The sequence below is a fragment of the Haliaeetus albicilla genome, chromosome 26 (assembly GCF_947461875.1).
Source record: "Haliaeetus albicilla chromosome 26, bHalAlb1.1, whole genome shotgun sequence".
In the NCBI taxonomy this organism is placed as follows: Eukaryota; Metazoa; Chordata; class Aves; order Accipitriformes; family Accipitridae; genus Haliaeetus; species Haliaeetus albicilla.
The window spans coordinates 3,259,393-3,278,441 of record NC_091508.1 but is presented as its reverse complement, the minus strand read 5'-3'; the positions used below and the strand labels follow the sequence as shown (position 1 = coordinate 3,278,441).

The following is a 19,049-nucleotide window of genomic DNA, read 5'->3' as shown; positions in this document are numbered from 1 at the left end:
TGTTCAGAGGACAGGAGCAAAGATGTGTTTGGGGACTCCTTTGGGGTTACAGTGGGTATAGAAAATGATTGTTGATAGACACTGGACCATCAATAATCTTAGCCTAGGACCTGTTTCCCATGACAAGCCTGACTTTCTTTCTTGCCTGTGATTAGAAGGTACGTAGGTCTGAAGCGTTAGTTGCTGAAAGGATGGGAATGACTATTTTTTAAGGGGGAGAAGACAAGATGCAAATGAACTTGTTAGTGTTTGCTCTGACAGTTGTTCCACAGAACAATTGTGAAAGCCGTTCCCAACCTCAGGAACAGACACAAAGCGCTTCTCTCTCCTCCAAACAGAAGCAAGCAGGAAGCGCTGCCCTCCCCAGGCGCTGCTGGCTGTCCCCGGGAAAGGGCACGGTCCATCCCTCGGGATGGCAACGCCAAATGATCATGTCTTGCCTTTGTGATCGTTTCTTTGCTTCTTCACGATCGCTTCTTTCCTTCTTCCCGCTGACTTCTGCGCTGTAATGCAACATTTGCTTTGAATGGCTTCTTATGCCTGTTGTAGGGATGCGGCTGTACGTACACCATTTACTGGTGTGCGTCTGCATACGACTGGGGAAATGAAAAGGTGCGTGGATATGTCCGTCCATATTCCACAGGTTTCGTGTTGCAGGGTGGGTCCCAGCTCCCTGTGTAGCTCCCAATGGGGATTCACCCGTGTGGAGCAGTTCCTCTGATGGGGTGTCAGGGTCGGCTGCCACCCACGTGGTGGTTTTTACCAGGTGTGACAGAAGGTCCCGTCACTGCCAAACCAAAGTGGGGGGTGGATTTATGGCCTGGAAGTCAGCAACCTGGAAACCCATCTGATATGTTATGGTATGGGGCGGGGGGGGGGGGGAGGCTGCGGAGAACGTGAATGGAGCAGAAGCAAAATGAAGCCTTTAGTCACTGTTAGGGAATCGCATACATATATTCCCTCTAAATCAATGTTTTTCATTATCTGAAACCAAAAGGGTTTTCGCTTTGTGGAAACGTTGTTCTGTGCTCTTCAATCAGTATTAATTAAGTGGCTGAAATGCATTAAATGGTGCTGTAGGAATCTTGGGAACACTAGCTGCTCGAGTTTTACTGTTCCTCTTACAAACGTAAATAAGGATAAATGCCTAATTGCTACTGAAAGCATCCTGCTGGACCTAATGAGCTGATTAAAAACAATCCTTTATTGTGGAATTATTTAATTGTATATAACTTCAACCAGAGATTCCCCTTGCTAACCATTTCTGTGTCTGCTCTACAGCCCCCCATCTGCCTTGGAGAGTTCATGACCGCAGTCGTTTTGCGGGAGTGGGGCTACAGGGAAGGGATTTGTTTCCATTGTTATTCTGGAAGGTCTTATTTTGTTAAGCTGTTGAGAAGGCAATGAATTTTAGCCCTTCCCCAGTGTTATTTGTGCACCTGGGGGAAGTCCTCAAGCTCTGCTCAGTGTGCCCAGCTTCCCCTGGGCAAGACGAAGGGCAGCGGGGCTGGGGCAGGACATCCCACATCTTGCAGTTTGCAGGGATGTGCCAAGTTTTGGCCAAATCAGCCTGGGAGGAATTGGGGTCCCGGCTTCTGCTGCCTTGGCCTGGAGCGGGTTCTCGCTGGTGGTTGCATCTCTGCAGCAAGAGGAGATATTTTCATATAGCATTTGCCCTGGAGCACCATGAAGCTGTGGAGCTCTGAAGGGGGAGCCCAGCTGGAGAAGAAGCAAGCGGATTATGTGGCATGTGGTTCATGTTCCGCTAAAGAGCGGAGCATGTCAGCAGCCTCGTCTTGCCTGCCACAGGCAAATTCCCCCCTCCCAATTCTGGCCATGCCAATCGAAGCCAGTGGGAAACTTGTTGGTGCCGAGCAGATGGGAGCTCTGGCTCACCGGCGCGGGGGGAAGCAGGGATGCTCCGGGGCTGGGATGTGAGGATTTGCTAGTGCAGCTTTCTACCATCTGTGGGAAGGAGAGATTTCCTCCATTTCAATGCAGGGAGGAAGCAATGTACATGTTAAATCAACATGTGCATGGAGAAATAGAGATTCAAAGTTTCTTCTAGATGGCTGTGAAGGTTTGCAGCTCTGCCAGGCTGGTACACAGCCCACTGTGCTGGCTTGGCATCCCCGAGGAGCTGTGAAGAGAGAAGGCAGTGCCTGCAGAGAAACTTTTCTCTAGTGGTACCATCCACAGCACTCCCAATGCTGGAGCAGGGCTCTTGAGAGATGGAGAAGGACCTAAAGGAATTTTAAAAGCTGATTTTTTTCCCTCTCACTGCAGATTTTGAGTGGCTTACAGGCAAAGTGCTTGGATATGTTTTCTCTTTTAATTATTGTTATGTGAGTGGTGTCTTTACATAAGGAGAAACTTGAGAGTGTGAAACTTGCAGCAGAGCATGGCATGGAGCCTGTAAGAACATATGGGCCAGGTATAGTTTCAGTGCCATCCCATTCACCACGTGGCTGTTCGGGTAATCAAGGCACGTTCGCCTGGTGGGTGCCGTCACCGTCAGCACCTCTTGGCAGAGGGTGTCGTGGGGGGCTGGTCCCTGCTGGCGGGGGCACATGGGGCTCCCTGGGGCCAGGCTGGGCTCTGCTGTGCCACACGAGCATCCGATACCCCTTGACTCTTCGTACCTCCTCTTGACTCCACCAAACATTGGGGCAGTTGCTTACCTGTCGCACTATCGTTTGAAAATCCACGTTTGTTTGCAAAGCATTTGACAATGCCGCAAAATCACTCTCTGCCTTTAAAATAGGAAAGAAAACCCACACTGCCAGGATACGGTCCTCTGCCTGTGTGTTTTGTAATGCAGGATGTCCTATGCACAGCAAGATGTTTCCTTCTGGAAACTTCTTTTTCTTTCAAGCTGATTTGGCCTGACTGCTGCACAAGAATAAAAACTGTGGCTAATTTTTCTGTAGAAAGCATAAATTCTCTCCAAACCCTCCAGTTCCCATCCTGGTTGCCCAGCCCTCAGCTGGGGCAGGTACTGCTGCCATTGAGTCCCAGCATCTGTATTTTCAGCCTTGGGACTAATTGTCCCCTCATGGGGTGTCTCCTTCATCCCCAGGTGTCTGTCCCTCTTTTGTCTTTCTTGCATTTATTTTTTTTCCCCTCCAGTGCCTGTTCAGAGAGAGGAGGGAGGCTCCGAACAGAGCAGAGTTAAGGTTGCATGTCCACCTCTTGATTTCAGATACGCCCCATGCTGTGTGGATATTTGGTTGGATTTTGCCAAAAGGAGCAGTCTCTAGTTTTAAAAATCCTGTCCTGGGATTACTTGTGCTTTTGTCCAGAGAAAAATGTGTTTACAAAACTATCTGGTACATCTGGAGGGAGATCTGGGCCAAGGTCTGGGATGTATTTCTCAACCCAAACTAATAGTTTGTGAGAACTGATGTTGCAGTAGGTCATGGGGGAAATGGAAAGCCCCAACAAGTCTGAAAAACGTCTCTGAACTCTGGGTAAGTATTTGGGGAAAAAGGGCATCTGAGCCTCTCGTTGCTGTCTTGCCTGTAGCTGGGGGAAAGTGGAGCAGGGACGTGGCTTTTGTTGGTGCTTGGGTGCAGGCTCAACGCTGGATGAGAAACGCATTTAAGCAGTTAAATTCCTATTTGATGGCATCACAATCTTGCAACTATTTGTGTGAGATTTTGCTCTGTGTTGTGTTTTTGCTGAACTTTACGGGCCCAGATTTCAGATCAGGTTTGGGTCCAGCCAGCTCAGAGGCTTCCTGAGCATCCCCAGACTGAACCCTCCCGCCTCCACGGCTCCGGCCATCCCATCAGCCGGCTGCAGGTACGAAGTTGAAGGGCTCGTTCCGCTCTTTGGGCAGGAGTCAGATCTTTTCTGTGTTGCGCAACGGGGCCGGGAGCAACTATTAAGAAACGCTAAGTCTGGGAAGAAGAAGTCTCATCTACCCCTTTGCGTGGGCCGTTTTGGGTCGAGTCAGTCTCAGAAGCGGATGAAGACATCAGACAGCTTCCCGACGGTTAGCGTCCCCAGATAAGCCCATCCGTGTCCCCACCGCAACTCCAGCCGTCTGTGCCGGGGAGATGTCCCTGTCCCCGGGCGAGGAGCAGCCCTGACAATGTGGGCTGTGTTCTGCGCGGCCGGGGGCTCGCGGCACTGCCTGTCCCCAGGACCCACCTACACGCGCAGGCACGGCGGCAGATTGTTCCTGATGCACGGCGAGTCGCACCCACATCTGCCCCGAGACAAAGGGGCCCTGGAAGAGCCCGGCGTTCCCTCTTCTAAAGGCGGGGATGCATTTTTTGAGCGTGTTCCGTCACGGGTTTTATTATTTGCTCTCGGTCGGTGCCGCTCCGTGCGGTCATACGGGCCGTCCTCCCCAGCCGGTTCATCGGCACTGGAAGCGCCCGGGTCATTCCCGTGCAGCTCTGCCCACGGTTTCGGTTCGGAGCTGTCGTGTCCCTGCTGCTCCCTTTTGCAGCTCAAAAGTTATCTGCAAATTTATCTCTTCCTGATATGCACAGCCCTTACTTTACAGTCCCAGTGCATGTGGTGACGGGTAGGATATACTCTTCTGCATCAATTAGATGCATAGATGCTTCCTGTGTATACTGTATATATCAGTGTTTGGGCTCAGCCCTTTCTGTATTCCCATTTAATGCAAAAAGCACGTATGTACAAATATTTCCCAAGCATCTGTGCCAGGAACCTACTCCTTCGTGTCATGGCCGTTTCTTTCACACCCAGTCTAAAGAAAACAACATATTATTTGCTTTTCAGGCTCCAAGCAGCATGTAGAGATGTGCGCTATTTAAATGCCTGCTGTCTTGCACTTCCCTCCCATACTACATCTGTGAATGAAGAGGGGTTTAAAGCACTTTGTGATAGTGATGTGAAGCATCAGTATGTGAGTAGGGACACTAGAAATCTCGGCCTTCCTAAATCTCTGGTTGCAGTATTGGCTGATTCAGTTCATAAGTCAGTCTTGTGCTTAGTAACACAAAGGCATAAAACCAGCTGATCCGTTACTCATTTTAAGCTGTAACTGGAGAAATGAACCGCTTTAAAAAATGAAGGCTACAGATCAAAATGATATCTTCCCTTAGACAGAAAGCTAAAGACGTAATTTGAAAAGCTTTGTTCAGCATGACCTGATCACAGGACTGTGGAAGTCCTGGACATGACTTTAATTACTGGCCCACTCCTGTAATTATTCTGTCCTTCAACTATTTTTATTGCAACAGCTGGATTGGAAAATCCTTAGAATGAGCAAAAAAGATGAAAGCAACACTCCCCTCCAAAACCCTTCACAACCTACAATCTGTTGTCTGGGGTAACTGGGACATGCTGGGACAGCAAGTTCCTTCGGGCTTCAGCCTGAGAGCGAGGACCTGGAGACCACGATCATGTCCAGGCAGGCCAGGGAGGAGGGCTGGATGGAGAAACAATTAAGCACATCTTGTTCCCCGTAAGAGTAATGGGGAAAAGTGTCCTTAAAAGTTGTCTTGCGCTGGGTTTGAGCCTGTCTGGGATTCAGGAGAGCTTCCCGGGCCATGTGTCAGGGCTGTTTATTTTCTGTGACATCTGCTCCTCGCTGGCTCCCAGCAGCGTTCCCTGCGGTACCCGGACCCCCCAGGCAGCCCCATCCTCACCGGGTTTTGTCTGTTGTTCTGCACGCCCCCCCCCCCCCCCCCCCGCAATTGCTTCATACCAGGCTCAGGAACAGCTGAAGGGGTAGAGCATCCAAAGCTGCAGCCGGTGATTTATATTTTATGAAGACTGGCTCTCCTTGCCTGCCAAATGGCCCCTCCATGCTGCTCCCCTGCCTGGTGACATCCCACCTTGGCAAAAGCCTGTGCGAGGGCCAGGGAGGAGCGGGATGGAGCAAGGCTGGGGATTTTCCACTGTTTGCTGCCCTGGCGTTATTTTTGTTCTTAGCCGAGAGAGCTGTCTGCACGGCCGATGCCCTTTGTATAACTCTATTACAGAGAGTTGTAACTCAGCCGCGATGCAACCTCTGTGCCACAGCAGCCTTTCTAAGGGGGCTTTTATTGTACAGACAGGATAATTTCTCCTCTTTTTAAATCTGCATTTAGTCTATGGGTTCATTAACAGCAAAATAAGAGGTATGGAAAATGCAAATGATAACCTGACAGTCCCCAGGAGGTTTGGATGAGCGCCTTGGGGAGCCCGGCAGCAGCGTGCTGCACATCTGGCACCAGGGACCGGCTGGGGAGGGAAGCAGCTGGACCCTGGTTGGAAATGGGTTTGTCTTGTCGGGAAATGTCCCACCATGCCCCGACTCCTGCTAGAGCTGTGCTGGGTCAGTGACAGGCTCTTGGGACACAAGGGGATCTCCGGAGCTGGCTCCCAGTATTGCTGGGCTGCATGGGGAGGCAGAGCTCATCCCGGCACCCCACCAGAGAGAGGGGATGTTTGCTAGGTATTTCTTGTTTATAAAATACAATTTTTTTTTTATTATTTTTTTTTGTAAGTAGCAAATCATCCTTTTTATTTTATCCTGCAGGGACTGTTCACTGCTTTTGCATACAATTGCTCTGAGTAACTTTCTGTTGGTCCCAGGGGAGAGCATGGTCCTTCTTCCATCCAAAAGGTCTCTCCAGGGTGTGAGCACAAATAACCCCATAAGGCTGATTTTTGTGCCTGCAGAACAGCCCAGGGTTTGGGAGGGCAGTGATGACGGGCTTGTACCCAGGTCACCAGAGCCTGGAAACTCTTTCTGGCACTATTCGCACCCCTGTCCCTCCGCACAAATATTTTTTGATTGGAAACACTCTCTCTCCACAGTTGCCAAAAGGAAGACAACAGAAACGGAGCTGTAAACGGCTTGGTGACCACTGCGTTTGTGTTCGTTTGCAGCTGAGGGTCTGTCTGTGCGTGCTGCTGGTCTGCTCGCCTTGGGGGACACAACTGAGGTCCTAACGCTGCCCAGGCGTCCAAAATGGTCATGCAAAGACACCACCTCACCTGCGCAGGAATAGCATTCACTCTCTACCTTCATCACCTCATCAGCGCCATCGAAGTCCCTCTGGATTGTAAGTAATGGTTTACTCCTCTAAAAACTCCTGCTGAAATGCTTGAGGAGGTAGAGTGAAGATGTGCACGGCCCAGGCAGCCTTCCTGGTCCAGCCTAAGCTTTTCTTTACTGTTGTTTGTTTGGGGCTATTTTTCTTTTTAAACCACGTGCTCTCCAGAAAGTCACCTAAATCACTCTCTGATTTAGTCAATCTATCTCAAAAGCTGAGCAGAGGACTCAAAACCACATGTCAAAATGGAACAGAGCATCTGAGCCAAGCTGGCAAGCCTTCAGCCTGTTGATTTAAGTGGAGCATCTCAGGACTTGTGGTGTTCCGACAGCACGGGCAGGCTTTGGGATGCTCTTTTGTGGAGGACGTGAGCTCGTTGTTAGTCTTACCTGGCAGATGCTGTCACGAGCTGACACCTAGGTCCTCAAGGGTAGTGGAGATCCAGGCAGGTCCTGCAGAGCAATGTGATTTTTCTTTCTCTCTGTTGGGACTTTTTGGTTAATTTTGAGATGGGAGTTCTGTTTTATTCAAAAGCACAAGAGCTGGGGGATATGAAGCGAGGAGGAAGGGGGACATGGGCTGATGTTTCTGCTGAATGGGCATCTTCAGGCCAGCGCATGGGAAATGCATGACTTGTTTGAATGCACTTGAGACTGGGGTTTGTACTGAGAGCTGCTTAGCCACTGTTCTGGAAACCAGTTTAATAATTTCTTTGTGTCCCGGCTTCCTCCTGTAGAGGCTGTTAATAATAATCAGCCTGTCGCTGCAGGGAATCTCTTCCGACAGTGCAATGTACAGAAATCCTCCAGTGAGCAGTGCATTAGGAGAAAAAGCACAGCTTTTTGCTGGGGTCTAAATTCAGGCTGAAGTGCCAGGGTTGCTCTTGATAGGAGAAATTAGGTCCTGTGGGTTGTTGCTCTGTGGAGTCCTGGGTGTGCTGGCCGTAGGTGTGGTACCTCAGCTGATCCCTGACTCTGGGCAGAAAAACGGGGAGGAAAAATCTGAGGCAATGGCTTTTGGCTGAAATTTGGAAATGACTGAAGAGAATGCGTGGGAAAGCTCTGATTTGTAGAGGGGAATAAATACTTGTGTTACTTGAAAGCATAGGGAGGGGATCCCAGACTCCAGTCCCTGCTCTGCTCCATTCTAGGTGATTGTGGATGAAAATACCTATTCCCCTGGAGTCAGCACTGTAACACGCACAGGGCACTCTTGTTCCCAACAATGGGAATTTTATTTGATGTACACAGCTCAGTGGTTCCTTCAGGCCTGGCTTTGTTAGCGTCCATAATATTCCAGAAATGCAGGCAGCCAGCGTGGAAATAGGGGCCAGTGCAGTTGGGGAAAACCAAACAGGTCTGCAAACAGCCGCCTTCTGCCATTTCTTGTGCTTTGCAGCAGGAAAGGAGTAATTTTGCTACTTAAATATAATGTGACCTTAGAAAAGTAAGAGAAATGCTGACAGCTGGTGGAGAAATGCTCAAGGCAGCCTGCAGCAGCTCACCATTTCTCAGCAGCTCACCGTTTCTCTAGCCGCCTCCTCCTCCTCCCTGCTGCACAGCACTGAGCCGCCGGAGAGCATCGTCCCCTCTGGTGCTGGTGGGAAACTGGGATCATAACTAAGAGCATCCTTTTGTCATCCTCTCCTGAATGGGTCCCTCACAGGACAGATTATTTGTAAATAATGTGCACGGAGGTGGTTGTGCACAGCTGTGCCAAGAGCAGGTGGGTGAGGAGCATCTCCCAGCCCTGGGCAAGGGTTAGAGATTCTGCTGATGCCTGTCCCCACCAGCCGACCCTTCCCAACCTCCCTTAGCTCTTTTGGACACATGGAGCATCAGCTTCGTTTTACTTCCATCCCAACCTTCAGAGCCATCAGGGGTTTGTTTTCAGCTCTTGTTTAAGCCACCTGGTGATCAGGGCTCCCTTACCCACTGCTTATCTGTGAGACTGAGCTAATGAAAGCATCGCCTGCGCTCAAATGGCTGCAGGTTTGTCCAGGTGGTGTGTAAAGAGCCCCAGCTGCTCCGGCTTTGTGCAGGGGCTGATAAAGGTGCAAATCAGAGGCTCTGTGAGCGCATGAGCTCTACCCTCCACATACCACTCGCTATCAAAGTCTCTGCTCCACGGAGATCAGCTCCTTTGTCCAGTGCTGGGCTCCGCATGGTCCCCACCAGCCGGAGGGGGCTGGGAACCCCCCCACCAGCACCAGGGGTGGGCACCCAGCTGTCCTTGTTGATGCACCTCAGGAGTCAGAGATCTCCCCGGACCTTATGTTTTAAGGGCAGAAGCAGCTTGGGAGAGGGCAAAGCCTCAGGGTCCCTTCACGGCAGAGGGAACAGCCCTTGCTCACCCTGTGTCAGGGGGAGCTGCGCTATTTGCTCTTTCTTTTCAGCTTGCCTAGGTGGTTTTTCCCCTGCCCCAACCCTAACAAATTTTCTTCTTTGGATAAAATCCTGCCTGCCCCTGTTCTGGGGACAGGAGATATATATATCTCTCCCTGTGTTACAGGCACCTTCTCTGAGTTTGAGCATCACTTAAAAAGCCAGCTAAGGGTTTATCAGGCACACATTAACCTCTGACTCAGGGGCATGTACCTGGGAGGCTCAGGGTAAGCCTGGCCATGGAGAAGGGGGGAGGGAACGTTGCTAACTCCTGCAGGCGACTCGCTGGACCACAGGGCCACCAATGCCCGCAGGCGAGTGGTGTGAGTATAACTGTGCCCTCTTTTGGCCCTCAAAACCCCTGCTGCAGAGAGAGCTGACAGCTAACAGGACCATTCAGCAGCAGCTTCTCCCACGTGGACAGTAACTAGGTAGATTAGAACATGCTTGAATAGTGAAATGATTTGTGTGTAGTATTTGCAAGCCCTACAATAACTATACATGTTTATGTTAGTCTACATGATGTATATAGGTTTGTTCTTCAATTAACCCTTTTTCTTTTTTTCATTATGCTTGCACTTGGGGAATAACAGCAAATATTCAGAGTGAATGTAAGTGTTCCCCTCGCTCCCTGTGTGTATGTGTCCGTCTCCTGCATGGCCGAAACAGGGCACAAGGGGTCCGTGCTGACCAGGGGCCGGTGGTGGCTGTTGCTTGGCACGCAGGGTCCGTGGGTGCATTGCCTGCCCTGTGGCAGGGCTGGCCAGAGTCAGGACAAGCCACTTCTCCTGCACAGCCAGGCATGGCTGGGACAGACACGGGAGGTGCTGGAGCAGCTTGGGAGGAGTGCTTAGGCTCTGCCGCTTTCCCTGGAGCAGAAACCGGACCACCTTTGCGATGCAAATGTTTCTGCAGGGGCTTGTTATTGGGCTTGTTATTGCTAACGCCACACGTCGGAGCAGAGCAGGCTCCTCTGCCTCGCACGAGCGCGTGTGCCAAGCTCAGCTCCACGTACTGACACGTTTGGAGCATCGCTAGCTCTCGGGGGAAGAGCAAACAGCCTCGGACCTGAGCGACTTTGTTCCGGGTCAGCCATGGGACTGAGCTCTTCAGTTCAGCGTTCGGGACCGGAGCCAGGTCCTACACTGGCTGCTGGGCTCACGTGGCCCTTTTCACAAGCCCTGCCCTTCCAAACACAAGTGCTGTGCTCCTTCAGGGTAAACCTGGAGGTTTTGAGCCTCTTTCTTGCATAGAGAGTACCTGTAAGCATCTTGCAGCGGCTCGCTGGCTCCCTGTCCCAGCTGCAGCCCCTGTCTTTGAGGTGCACAGCCAGGATGTTTTTCAGTCTGATTCAAACAACCTGCAGTAGCAGGAAGATGTAACTGTGAAATTTCTTAATGAGACTAAGATACTGACTGAGAAACAGGGGCTTCCCGGTACCAAACGGGAGTCTGAACAGTGCTGATGGTGCAAGAGGTGACAAACAGCACACCCTCACAAATGCTTATGGTAGTTTCCTCAGGTGTTGAAGGGCTTTAAACCACAAATTGCACATCCAGCCTGGGGAAGGAGCTGAAATCCCATCAGGATCTGCTGCAGGATGGCAGAGAGGGAATTCACCCTCTTTGCACAACCCTCCTCACAGCTTTTCGTTTGCTTTGCAGTGCCTCAGCCCCCCACAATCACCAAGCAGTCCGTGAAGGACTATATCGTCGACCCGAGGGATAACATCTTCATCGAATGTGAAGCCAAAGGGAACCCCGTTCCCACGTAAGTGCATCTACAGCCCTTGTTACGCCGAAGCTCTGCTGTTCATCAGAGCTGGCTCTGGAGGAGCTCCCCTGGGGTCAAGCTGTGCCGTTTACACCATCAGCTAATCCAGCTGTTGGCTTGCACAGCACGGGTAAGGATCTCACCAGGTAAATACAGTCCGTGGTTACAAAACCAACCTCTCTGCCACACTTGCAGTTTTTCCTGGACGCGGAACGGGAAGTTCTTCAACGTGGCCAAGGACCCCAAGGTGTCCATGCGGCGGCGGTCGGGGACGCTGGTCATCGACTTCCACAGCGGGGGACGGCCGGAGGACTACGAGGGCGAGTACCAGTGCTTTGCCCGGAATGACTACGGCACTGCTCTCTCCAGCAAAATCCACCTTCAGGTTTCTAGTGAGTAACAGCAGTGGCGCAGAGAAAGCAGCCAGCTGCTCCAAGGAGAGCAGGGACTATTTGCATTGTATGAGATTTTGTAGAAGAGGTGTGGAGAATATCCAGTGCTCAAACATCTCAGCCTGCTTCATCTGTTACCTGTGTCGGGATGTATCCAGCCACAGGACCGAGATGAAGGCATGGGGGTTATGGTTGTACCTAACAGGGAAATACTCGGTATAGATTCAAGGGAGTCTCGTGCATGTAGAAATGAAGTTTGCATTGAGGCCGCTCCATTGAAAGCAGGCCAGGTCCAGCGGGAAGAGATCTGCAAAGTTACTACCCTCCCTTCCTCACGCGGTGTCTTTACTTCTTATGGCAGAGTCTCCCCTGTGGCCCAAGGAGAAGGTGGATGTGATAGAGGTGGACGAAGGCGCTCCGCTCAGCCTGCAGTGCAACCCGCCGCCTGGCCTGCCCTCTCCCGTCATCTTCTGGATGAGCAGCTGTGAGTTGGGGAAACCCTCTTCCCACCTAGAACCCTGTGGGCAGCCTTTCCGTCGCCTGCAGCGCTTATTTAAAATAACTACGTTTAGGGTCGTTGCTGCTAGTTCAGAGCTTGGAACGTGGCTTGGGTCGGGGGTTTGCTTTTCTCCTTTATGCAGCCACCAGTGGGAGGATCTGACTTGCCTGTTCTCCCCTGCAGCCATGGAGCCCATCCACCAGGACAAGCGTGTCTCCCAGGGCCAGAACGGCGACCTGTACTTCTCCAACGTCATGCTGCAGGATGCCCAGACCGACTACAGCTGCAACGCGCGCTTCCACTTCACCCACACCATTCAGCAGAAAAACCCCTACACCCTCAAGGTGAAAACCAGTAAGTGTCACGGTGATTGCTCGGGATGGGTCTTCCCTGGCCTCTCCTGGGCAGGGTTTTCTTTCCAGACACCTTGTTTCTGTCCTTGACAGCACTGAGACCTACCAGGGAGAAGTGTGGCTTCCTTCATTTTGTTTAGAATAGTACAAGAACCAGTTTGGATGAGGAGTGATAGTCCTCGGACGGCTAACCTGGCAGGGAGGGGTGGCTGGTTTCCCTCCAGCATCTCAGAGCTTTGCAGCTTCATGGGTTGAGGGCCGCAGAGGTGGCTTGGTGCAGGTATCACTAAGTCCATGTGTCTGGGATAAACTGGAAAGCATTTCAACACAGATGAGGCATTTCCCCCATCTTCAGGGGAATGTATAATATCAAGTGAGCTTTCCCTAGTTTGAAAAGCTGAGAATAGCCTTGGTTTGCTCCAGGCTTAGGTTTACGTGCTGGTGCTGCACGGGGGGCTGAGTGTGTGTCAACCTTGCACAGCTCGGGATTTATCTACCGCCCAGGAGCTGCTGTTTAGCTCCTTCGTTCTGGGACATGCTGCCAGGAAGGCTTGAGCCTTTGGGGTCTGAGCGTGAACATGTGGGATGTGCTCAGGGTGGCCAGCGATCTCAGTTTCACCCTGGTGAAGAGCATCATCTTGGGGGACAGGAGGAACACAGGCACAGCTCTCTCCAGGCATGTGAAAAGCTTTTCCATGAGCAGGTCCAGCCACCAGCAGTCTCCTCTCCCGAAATGAGGCTGCTTGAAGGAAAGCGAGTTCCCGATGCGAACGCGTTTCATGCCAGCTGGCTGGTGGGAATGCTGGCAGAGGGGAACTGAGCAGAGTGCTGCAGGACACGAAGCTCTTGACTTGATGCAGGTCCTGCAGAGCACGGGCTCTCTTTTGGGGCGTGCGTGTGTGCAGAGTCACCGGTGCAATAAGTAATCGGCACAGAAACAGCATCTATGGGCCCCAGTCATCAAACAGGAGCCATCTCCCATTCCTAATAGGGTCCGACTGGGAGGAAGGGGCAGCGTGTGCTGGCAGATGCAAGGCTGCATTTTGGGGACAGGCTCTTGGGTGAAGCAGGCACGAGGCGCTCCTGAATCCCAGTGTTAGGAGCTTAATTTGATCTCGCAGCAGCTTAAATTAGAAGTAATGCTATTAAAGCGACCTGAAAGAGACGTGAGAAGCAGACGGGGCCTGGAGTGTTTTGTACTTTCATTGTAACAGCTTCTCCTCTGTGTAAAGCATGAGTGGAGAATCAGCAATATAAATACTATAAACAGGCTCTTTGCTAATGGTGAGGAATGTGTGTAGGTAATTCATTCTGAGTATTATTTGGCTGTTTACAGAGCTGGCCAAACAATGCCAGCGTTTACCTGTTAGGGAAGGACTGAGTCCTAAATTAGTGTGAGCTGGAAAAATTCTGGCAAACAGAGATCTGTGGTCATTTGAGCCTCTGAAGGCTCCAGCCTGACATATTTGTCAAACTCCAGAAAAAATGTGGAAGAAATCCTGGAAGATTTCTGTGCAGACAGATACAAGCTCCCCCTCCTGCTACACTCGGATGCCACCACAGCGTTTTGCTCCCAGGCTATGTAGAATTGGCTTCCAATTGTACTGGACCCTCTCTTCAAGTTTTCCTTTGGAAACGACTGCTGGATTATCAGATGCAAATGCCACCCCATGAGCTCCCCAGAGGCCCTTATAATTTAAAGAACTGAAGCTCTAATTTCTCATCTCTTATGATACAAAAAATTCTTGATACATAGAATGTTCAAAGGAGACGAGCTTGTATTTGTCTCAAGCTGTTCAATCATCTCAGCCTTAAGCCATGAGCATTGGCTGTCCTTAAAAAAATGTTCACCAGCTGCTGAAAAATCATTGCATGGGATTGACACGTTCTTGGATGCAAGAAGAGAAAAATGCAAAGGTTTGGGGGAGCGATACACCCGTGCCTTTCCCTGCAGAGAGTTTCTCTGGTGTATCCAGGTTCAAGTAGCTCTTGGGCATCTGCTGGGCTCTCTTAACCCCCTTGCACAGAGACACGGTGTGTGGCTGATGACTTACGGCTCAGGGCAACAACTATATGGTAGCCAACATAGCCTTGTGCATCTCCTGTTGAGCAGATGATACCGTAACACGGCTCTGCCACATCCCGGTGGAAACCAGGGCGTTCTCAGACACCGAAGCAGTATTTTGGGTAGCGGTGTGAGCTGAGGAGGGCAGATCCTCCGGCAGCCGCGGGGCAGGACGGTGCATCCCCTGGCTCCTCGCAGAGAAGCATTGCCCACGGGCAATTAGGTTTCTTCTTCAAGCAGAGGTGATGGCTGGTGGTGGTTGTCAATAACTGAGAGCAGCGTGTTATTGAAGAGGTGGTATTTTGCATGTAACACAATCTAATTACCTTGTAATTAAAAGGGATTTGACAGCAGATTATGCTTTTAGAGCCTAATTATTATTATTATTTTTATTTGTTCATCTTCACCATGCCTTTCAGCATCCTTACATTGCTGCCTAGCTGTGTCCAACCTATGCTTCACGCTGGGAAAAAGCAGCTGGAATATGTTTCCCTCATAGTTAAGAAACTGAGAGAAAAACCATTTTTCTTCTCCGACTGGAACTGATTTTTTTTTTTTTCAAAGATACAACTGTCTTTATAGTGAAAAGAAAAACCCTTCAAGGAAATGTTTGTGACAAGATTTTCATACGTTTATTTGTCCTTCCATCTTGTAGGAGGAAAATAGCCGCCTTTTCCTCTCCTTTATTGCTGTGTTGTGTTGTTTGTTGTGGAAGGCAGCTGTGCTCAGAGTGCTTTTGTGTCCCTGCTGTTGCCTGTCTGCATTGCTCTTGTGTTTTGGGAAGTTATTTTGTTTTCTGTCCCCTGTTCCCCCCCGCACCGCCTGTCCCCCCCGCCCGCTTTGTGGCACTCGATATGCTCACGGTCTTTTGTTTATTGCAGAGAAACCCCATAACGAAACGTCTTTACGAAATCACACTGACATGTACAGTGGTGAGTCAACGCTGGCTTCTGGAGACCTTCACGATTTAACCCCCCTTCTGCCTAACCTGACTTATCTCCCGCGCTAACCGGGCAGCGAGCCGCCGCGTTCGCAGCATCGTCTGCCCTTCGTCCGTGCCCACGCACCCCTGTGTGTGCCCACGTCCCCCTTCGTGGGTTACGGCCTCAACTTTGCAAAAACGGGTGGGACGAAACGAGCCAAACGATGACAAAAATCCCCTCAAAGTTTTGACACCTTGAAATTATTGAGTTTTAAGCTAATTAGCTGTATATGTGGAGCCCTGCCTGAGAGGCATTTGGATTAAGAGGATCTGGCCCACGTGAAAAAGTCTGCTTGGCTGAGCAAGCCCAGCTTGCTTCCTCGCTGAAGAGGTGGCTTGTCCTCAGCAAAGGCTCATGATTTAAAGATAAGACCCACCATCCCTCTTCTGTCTTCAGAAAGAGCATCTATTGCATTTGCAGCTAAACACAGGCAGTGCCTGGGAGAAAAAGAAAGAAAGAAAAAAAAAAAAAGGAGTATTTGGTTTTCTTAAAAGCTGGGTGCTTTGTTTCTTTGTGGTGAGGTTGTACGTGTTGGATGCTTTCACGAGGCTCTTGCCCTTTGTCTGGGCAGGGAGATTACCTCCACAGCCTGCGCTTGCTGGGAGAAGCGCATCCCAAACTCATAAATTATGCTTCAGACACAAAACCGCGCGGCTCCCCGGGGCACGATCGCTGCCCTGAGAATGGATTGGAAGCGTCACAGACGTGACGGGATAATGCCGGCAGAGTTGGGCAGCAGCAGGGTTTGTAAGGGAGAGGGGAGATGGGGCTGTTTGTGGGCGATGCCGAGAGCGCAGGCACTATCAGGGATGCGAACGCCTCGCCAAAACCCACCACGGAGTCCGATTGCCCCAAGGCCGGGCACTGTTTTGAGCAGGATTTGCTTTCTTGCCCCTTTTGCTGCTTACGGGGACCAGGGTTGTGTGGCAGCGGGATGGGGACAACCCCAACCATGCCCTGGGCTGGTCCCCAGCTGTGTCCTATGGCAAAATCCTGCTCAGCCGTTGTCTCATCCCCTTCCACCCAGAGCCACAGGTTGGTTTGTGCCCTGTGTGATCCAGGGCATGTTTTCTTCTTCCACGGAGACTTTTGGGGCCAAGGAGTGCTTTTGCCAGCTAAGAGCAGAGAGAGTTGGAGTGTGAGAAGAGGAGGATGTGCCAGGCGAGGGCACCGGGTTTGGTGTCCCCATCGGGAGCCCTCCCGTGCCGGTGGGCAGCCTGGGCATCCCTTCCCAGCCAAGGGAACCGGGGTGTTGGCATCTCACCGGCAGCTGGGAGTGGGAGGTTTCTGAGGATGCTGGAGAGCTGGGGAAGGCTCGGCAGAGGAACCAGTCTTGGAGGAAGTGCTGGTGGCAGCAAATGGGCTGGGCATAGTCTGAAAATATTTGTAGAAATGGCTGTGGAAGGGGATTGCCAGCAAAACTAGCTTCAATGGGAACTGCGTAAACTGCATCACGCCTCAACTAGAGGCAAGCGGGAGGAGATGCCTCTCTCGCAGGCACACAGGGCCAGGGACCAAAGAGAAATCCAGTGGCGAGATCTCCTGTAAATATATCTAGCACCTCAGCAGCATAAACGATGTTTACATTTCAAAGAGAATGCCTTCACGCTGGCTGGGCACCGCTTCTGTGTTTGCAGCCCACGCCAGTTCAGGAAGGAAAGAAAGTCACCGTGGTGGTCGTGGGCTTCTTGATCTCCCACTGCACGTCTTTGTTCTGGGAAAAGGGATGCTTAATAGTCACTTGGTTAGGAAAATGAGATCTTATCTGCACAGCCTCATAGATTTCTCCAGATTTCTCTTCAGAGATGCATAGGATAAACTGCCTGCGCTTTGCATTATATGGACTATTTGCACTTAACATCCCCTGGAACACTTTATGGGTCCAGTGGATTCAAATCACCCACTCACACTCCTGTGCAAATCTGAGCTCCAACCCAGCAATTTCTTAATAGTTAACAAACTGGTGAAAAAATTCTTACCCTCAGCCCTTTTTTCTTTTTGCTAACCCTGTCTTTCTCCCTGGAATGACCTGTCTGGCCATATTGGCCACTGGAACCAGCTGCAGCAAAGCAAGGAGTCTTAGGGGTGGGGAGTGGGGAAGAGGGACATCAGTCTCCCAAGTATTTTAGGTGTTTGGGAGACTTGGGGCTCTCGGACCCTGTTCTTTGGGGTGCTGGTCCCTACGGTATGGGTCAGCTCCAGAGCCAGCTGGCAAAGGGCTCTGCAGAGCTTGCAGGGAAGCTCGATGGGACGGGACGGGACAGGCTGGCGGTGCGTGGCAAAGTCCCCTTCCCCGCCGGTCAGCGATGGATGTGCCCGAGCTCATCTCGGGGACATGGGACCTGCTGGTGTGGACGTGGGGCACGAGCGGTTTGTGGGACACTCGTCTCAAACTGCACTCGAGAGCCAGGCTAATTGCAGGAAATGCAACCAAGCCCTTCTCCCCACAGCTCATAGCGGGTGCAATGATTTCCTTGCTGCCAACTTAATTCCCTAGGCAAACCGTCTGCAACGATGAAGGCAAAATTATCTAAAAGGAGTAACTGAATATTTTATTAGCAGAAATTTCTCACCTTTTTTTAAAATGGAAACGAAAATCTGTTTTGTTCCTTTTTCTTTTTTTTTTTTTTTTTAATTATTTTATTTTCTTTTTTCTTTTGGCAAACCTGCAGGATGTTTTAAAGCTGGCTAGCTGTGCAGGAGGTGAACAGATGGGATGTGTCTGGATGTGCATATTCCGATTATCGCCTTTCAGTCAAAATGCGAGTTGATGTACAATTTTTAAATGCCGTCAGGTCAGGATTATGGGGAGGCGGCAGTTGGCTGCTCCGGGGTGAGAAGTGGCCGTTTCTGGGCTATCCTGTTCACAGCTGAATGGGTCCAATTTCACAGAGGCGGGGACAACAGCAGCAATATATTGGAAGCAGGGCCTATTTTTGAGCAGAAATAAATAGCCATGGGATTTATTTTTCCAGTTCTGTTCCATCCAAACAGATGAGTGAGACGTTGCTATCTGTCTGACAGCTTCCAGCTGTAGCTGCCGCAAGTTCAGAGCTGGAGCAGTACCTCTGCCTGAGAGAATTTCTGGCCACTCCTTATTATAAATAGCAAAATATTTATTAGTAGTGCTGTACTAAGGCAAAAAGCTTATCAGCTATGCAGTGTTGTTGTTAGATTTATTAAACAAGTGGATAGGATACTAATTTATCTCCCTTATTTTTAATTTTCATCATTAATATATGGCTCGTAAAATTTGGCTTGCACTCCTGCTCATCTCTTCTCATTATGCCCCCCGGGCTCCTCAGCGAATGGGTTCACTGTGGGAGTGAAGTGTACAGCCTGTTCAAACAGGCTGCAGACTGTTGGCTAATAAAAGCCAATATTGACTTATAAAATAATATCCCACTCTCCTAATCACATGAGAAGAGAGAAGATCACGAATGTGGCCGGAGGTATGGGAGCTGTTGATAAGTGCTGACTTTAAATCCAGCCGCTGGCTCTGTCATCCCCCCGCAGAGCCCCGGCATGGGCGGCTTGTTTTAACCAAGAAAAAGATCCTCTCCAGAAGCAGGCAA

At 50.6% G+C, this 19,049-nt stretch overlaps 1 protein-coding gene across 29 annotated transcripts in view; it reads left to right on the top strand.

Annotated features, from left to right (window-relative positions):
- NFASC (neurofascin) overlaps nucleotides 1-19,049 on the top strand; it is a 97,485-nt gene that overhangs the window by 31,276 nt on the left and 47,160 nt on the right. For 16 of the 29 annotated variants that reach the window (XR_011322243.1, XM_069770971.1, XM_069770991.1 and 13 more), the window contains exons 2-8: nucleotides 6,859-7,034; nucleotides 10,003-10,020; nucleotides 11,074-11,179; nucleotides 11,378-11,574; nucleotides 11,936-12,058; nucleotides 12,257-12,427; nucleotides 15,373-15,423. Coding sequence is in view for 28 of the 29 variants with exons in the window: in XM_069770971.1 (XP_069627072.1) it covers nucleotides 6,941-7,034; nucleotides 10,003-10,020; nucleotides 11,074-11,179; nucleotides 11,378-11,574; nucleotides 11,936-12,058; nucleotides 12,257-12,427; nucleotides 15,373-15,423 (760 nt within the window). In the remaining variant the exon portion in view is untranslated. Of the gene's footprint in view, nucleotides 1-5,965; nucleotides 6,105-6,858; nucleotides 7,035-10,002; nucleotides 10,021-11,073; nucleotides 11,180-11,377; nucleotides 11,575-11,935; nucleotides 12,059-12,256; nucleotides 12,428-15,372; nucleotides 15,424-19,049 lie in introns of those variants that run through there. The other 13 variants (XM_069770989.1, XM_069770988.1, XM_069770987.1 and 10 more) reach the window with 4 other exon arrangements.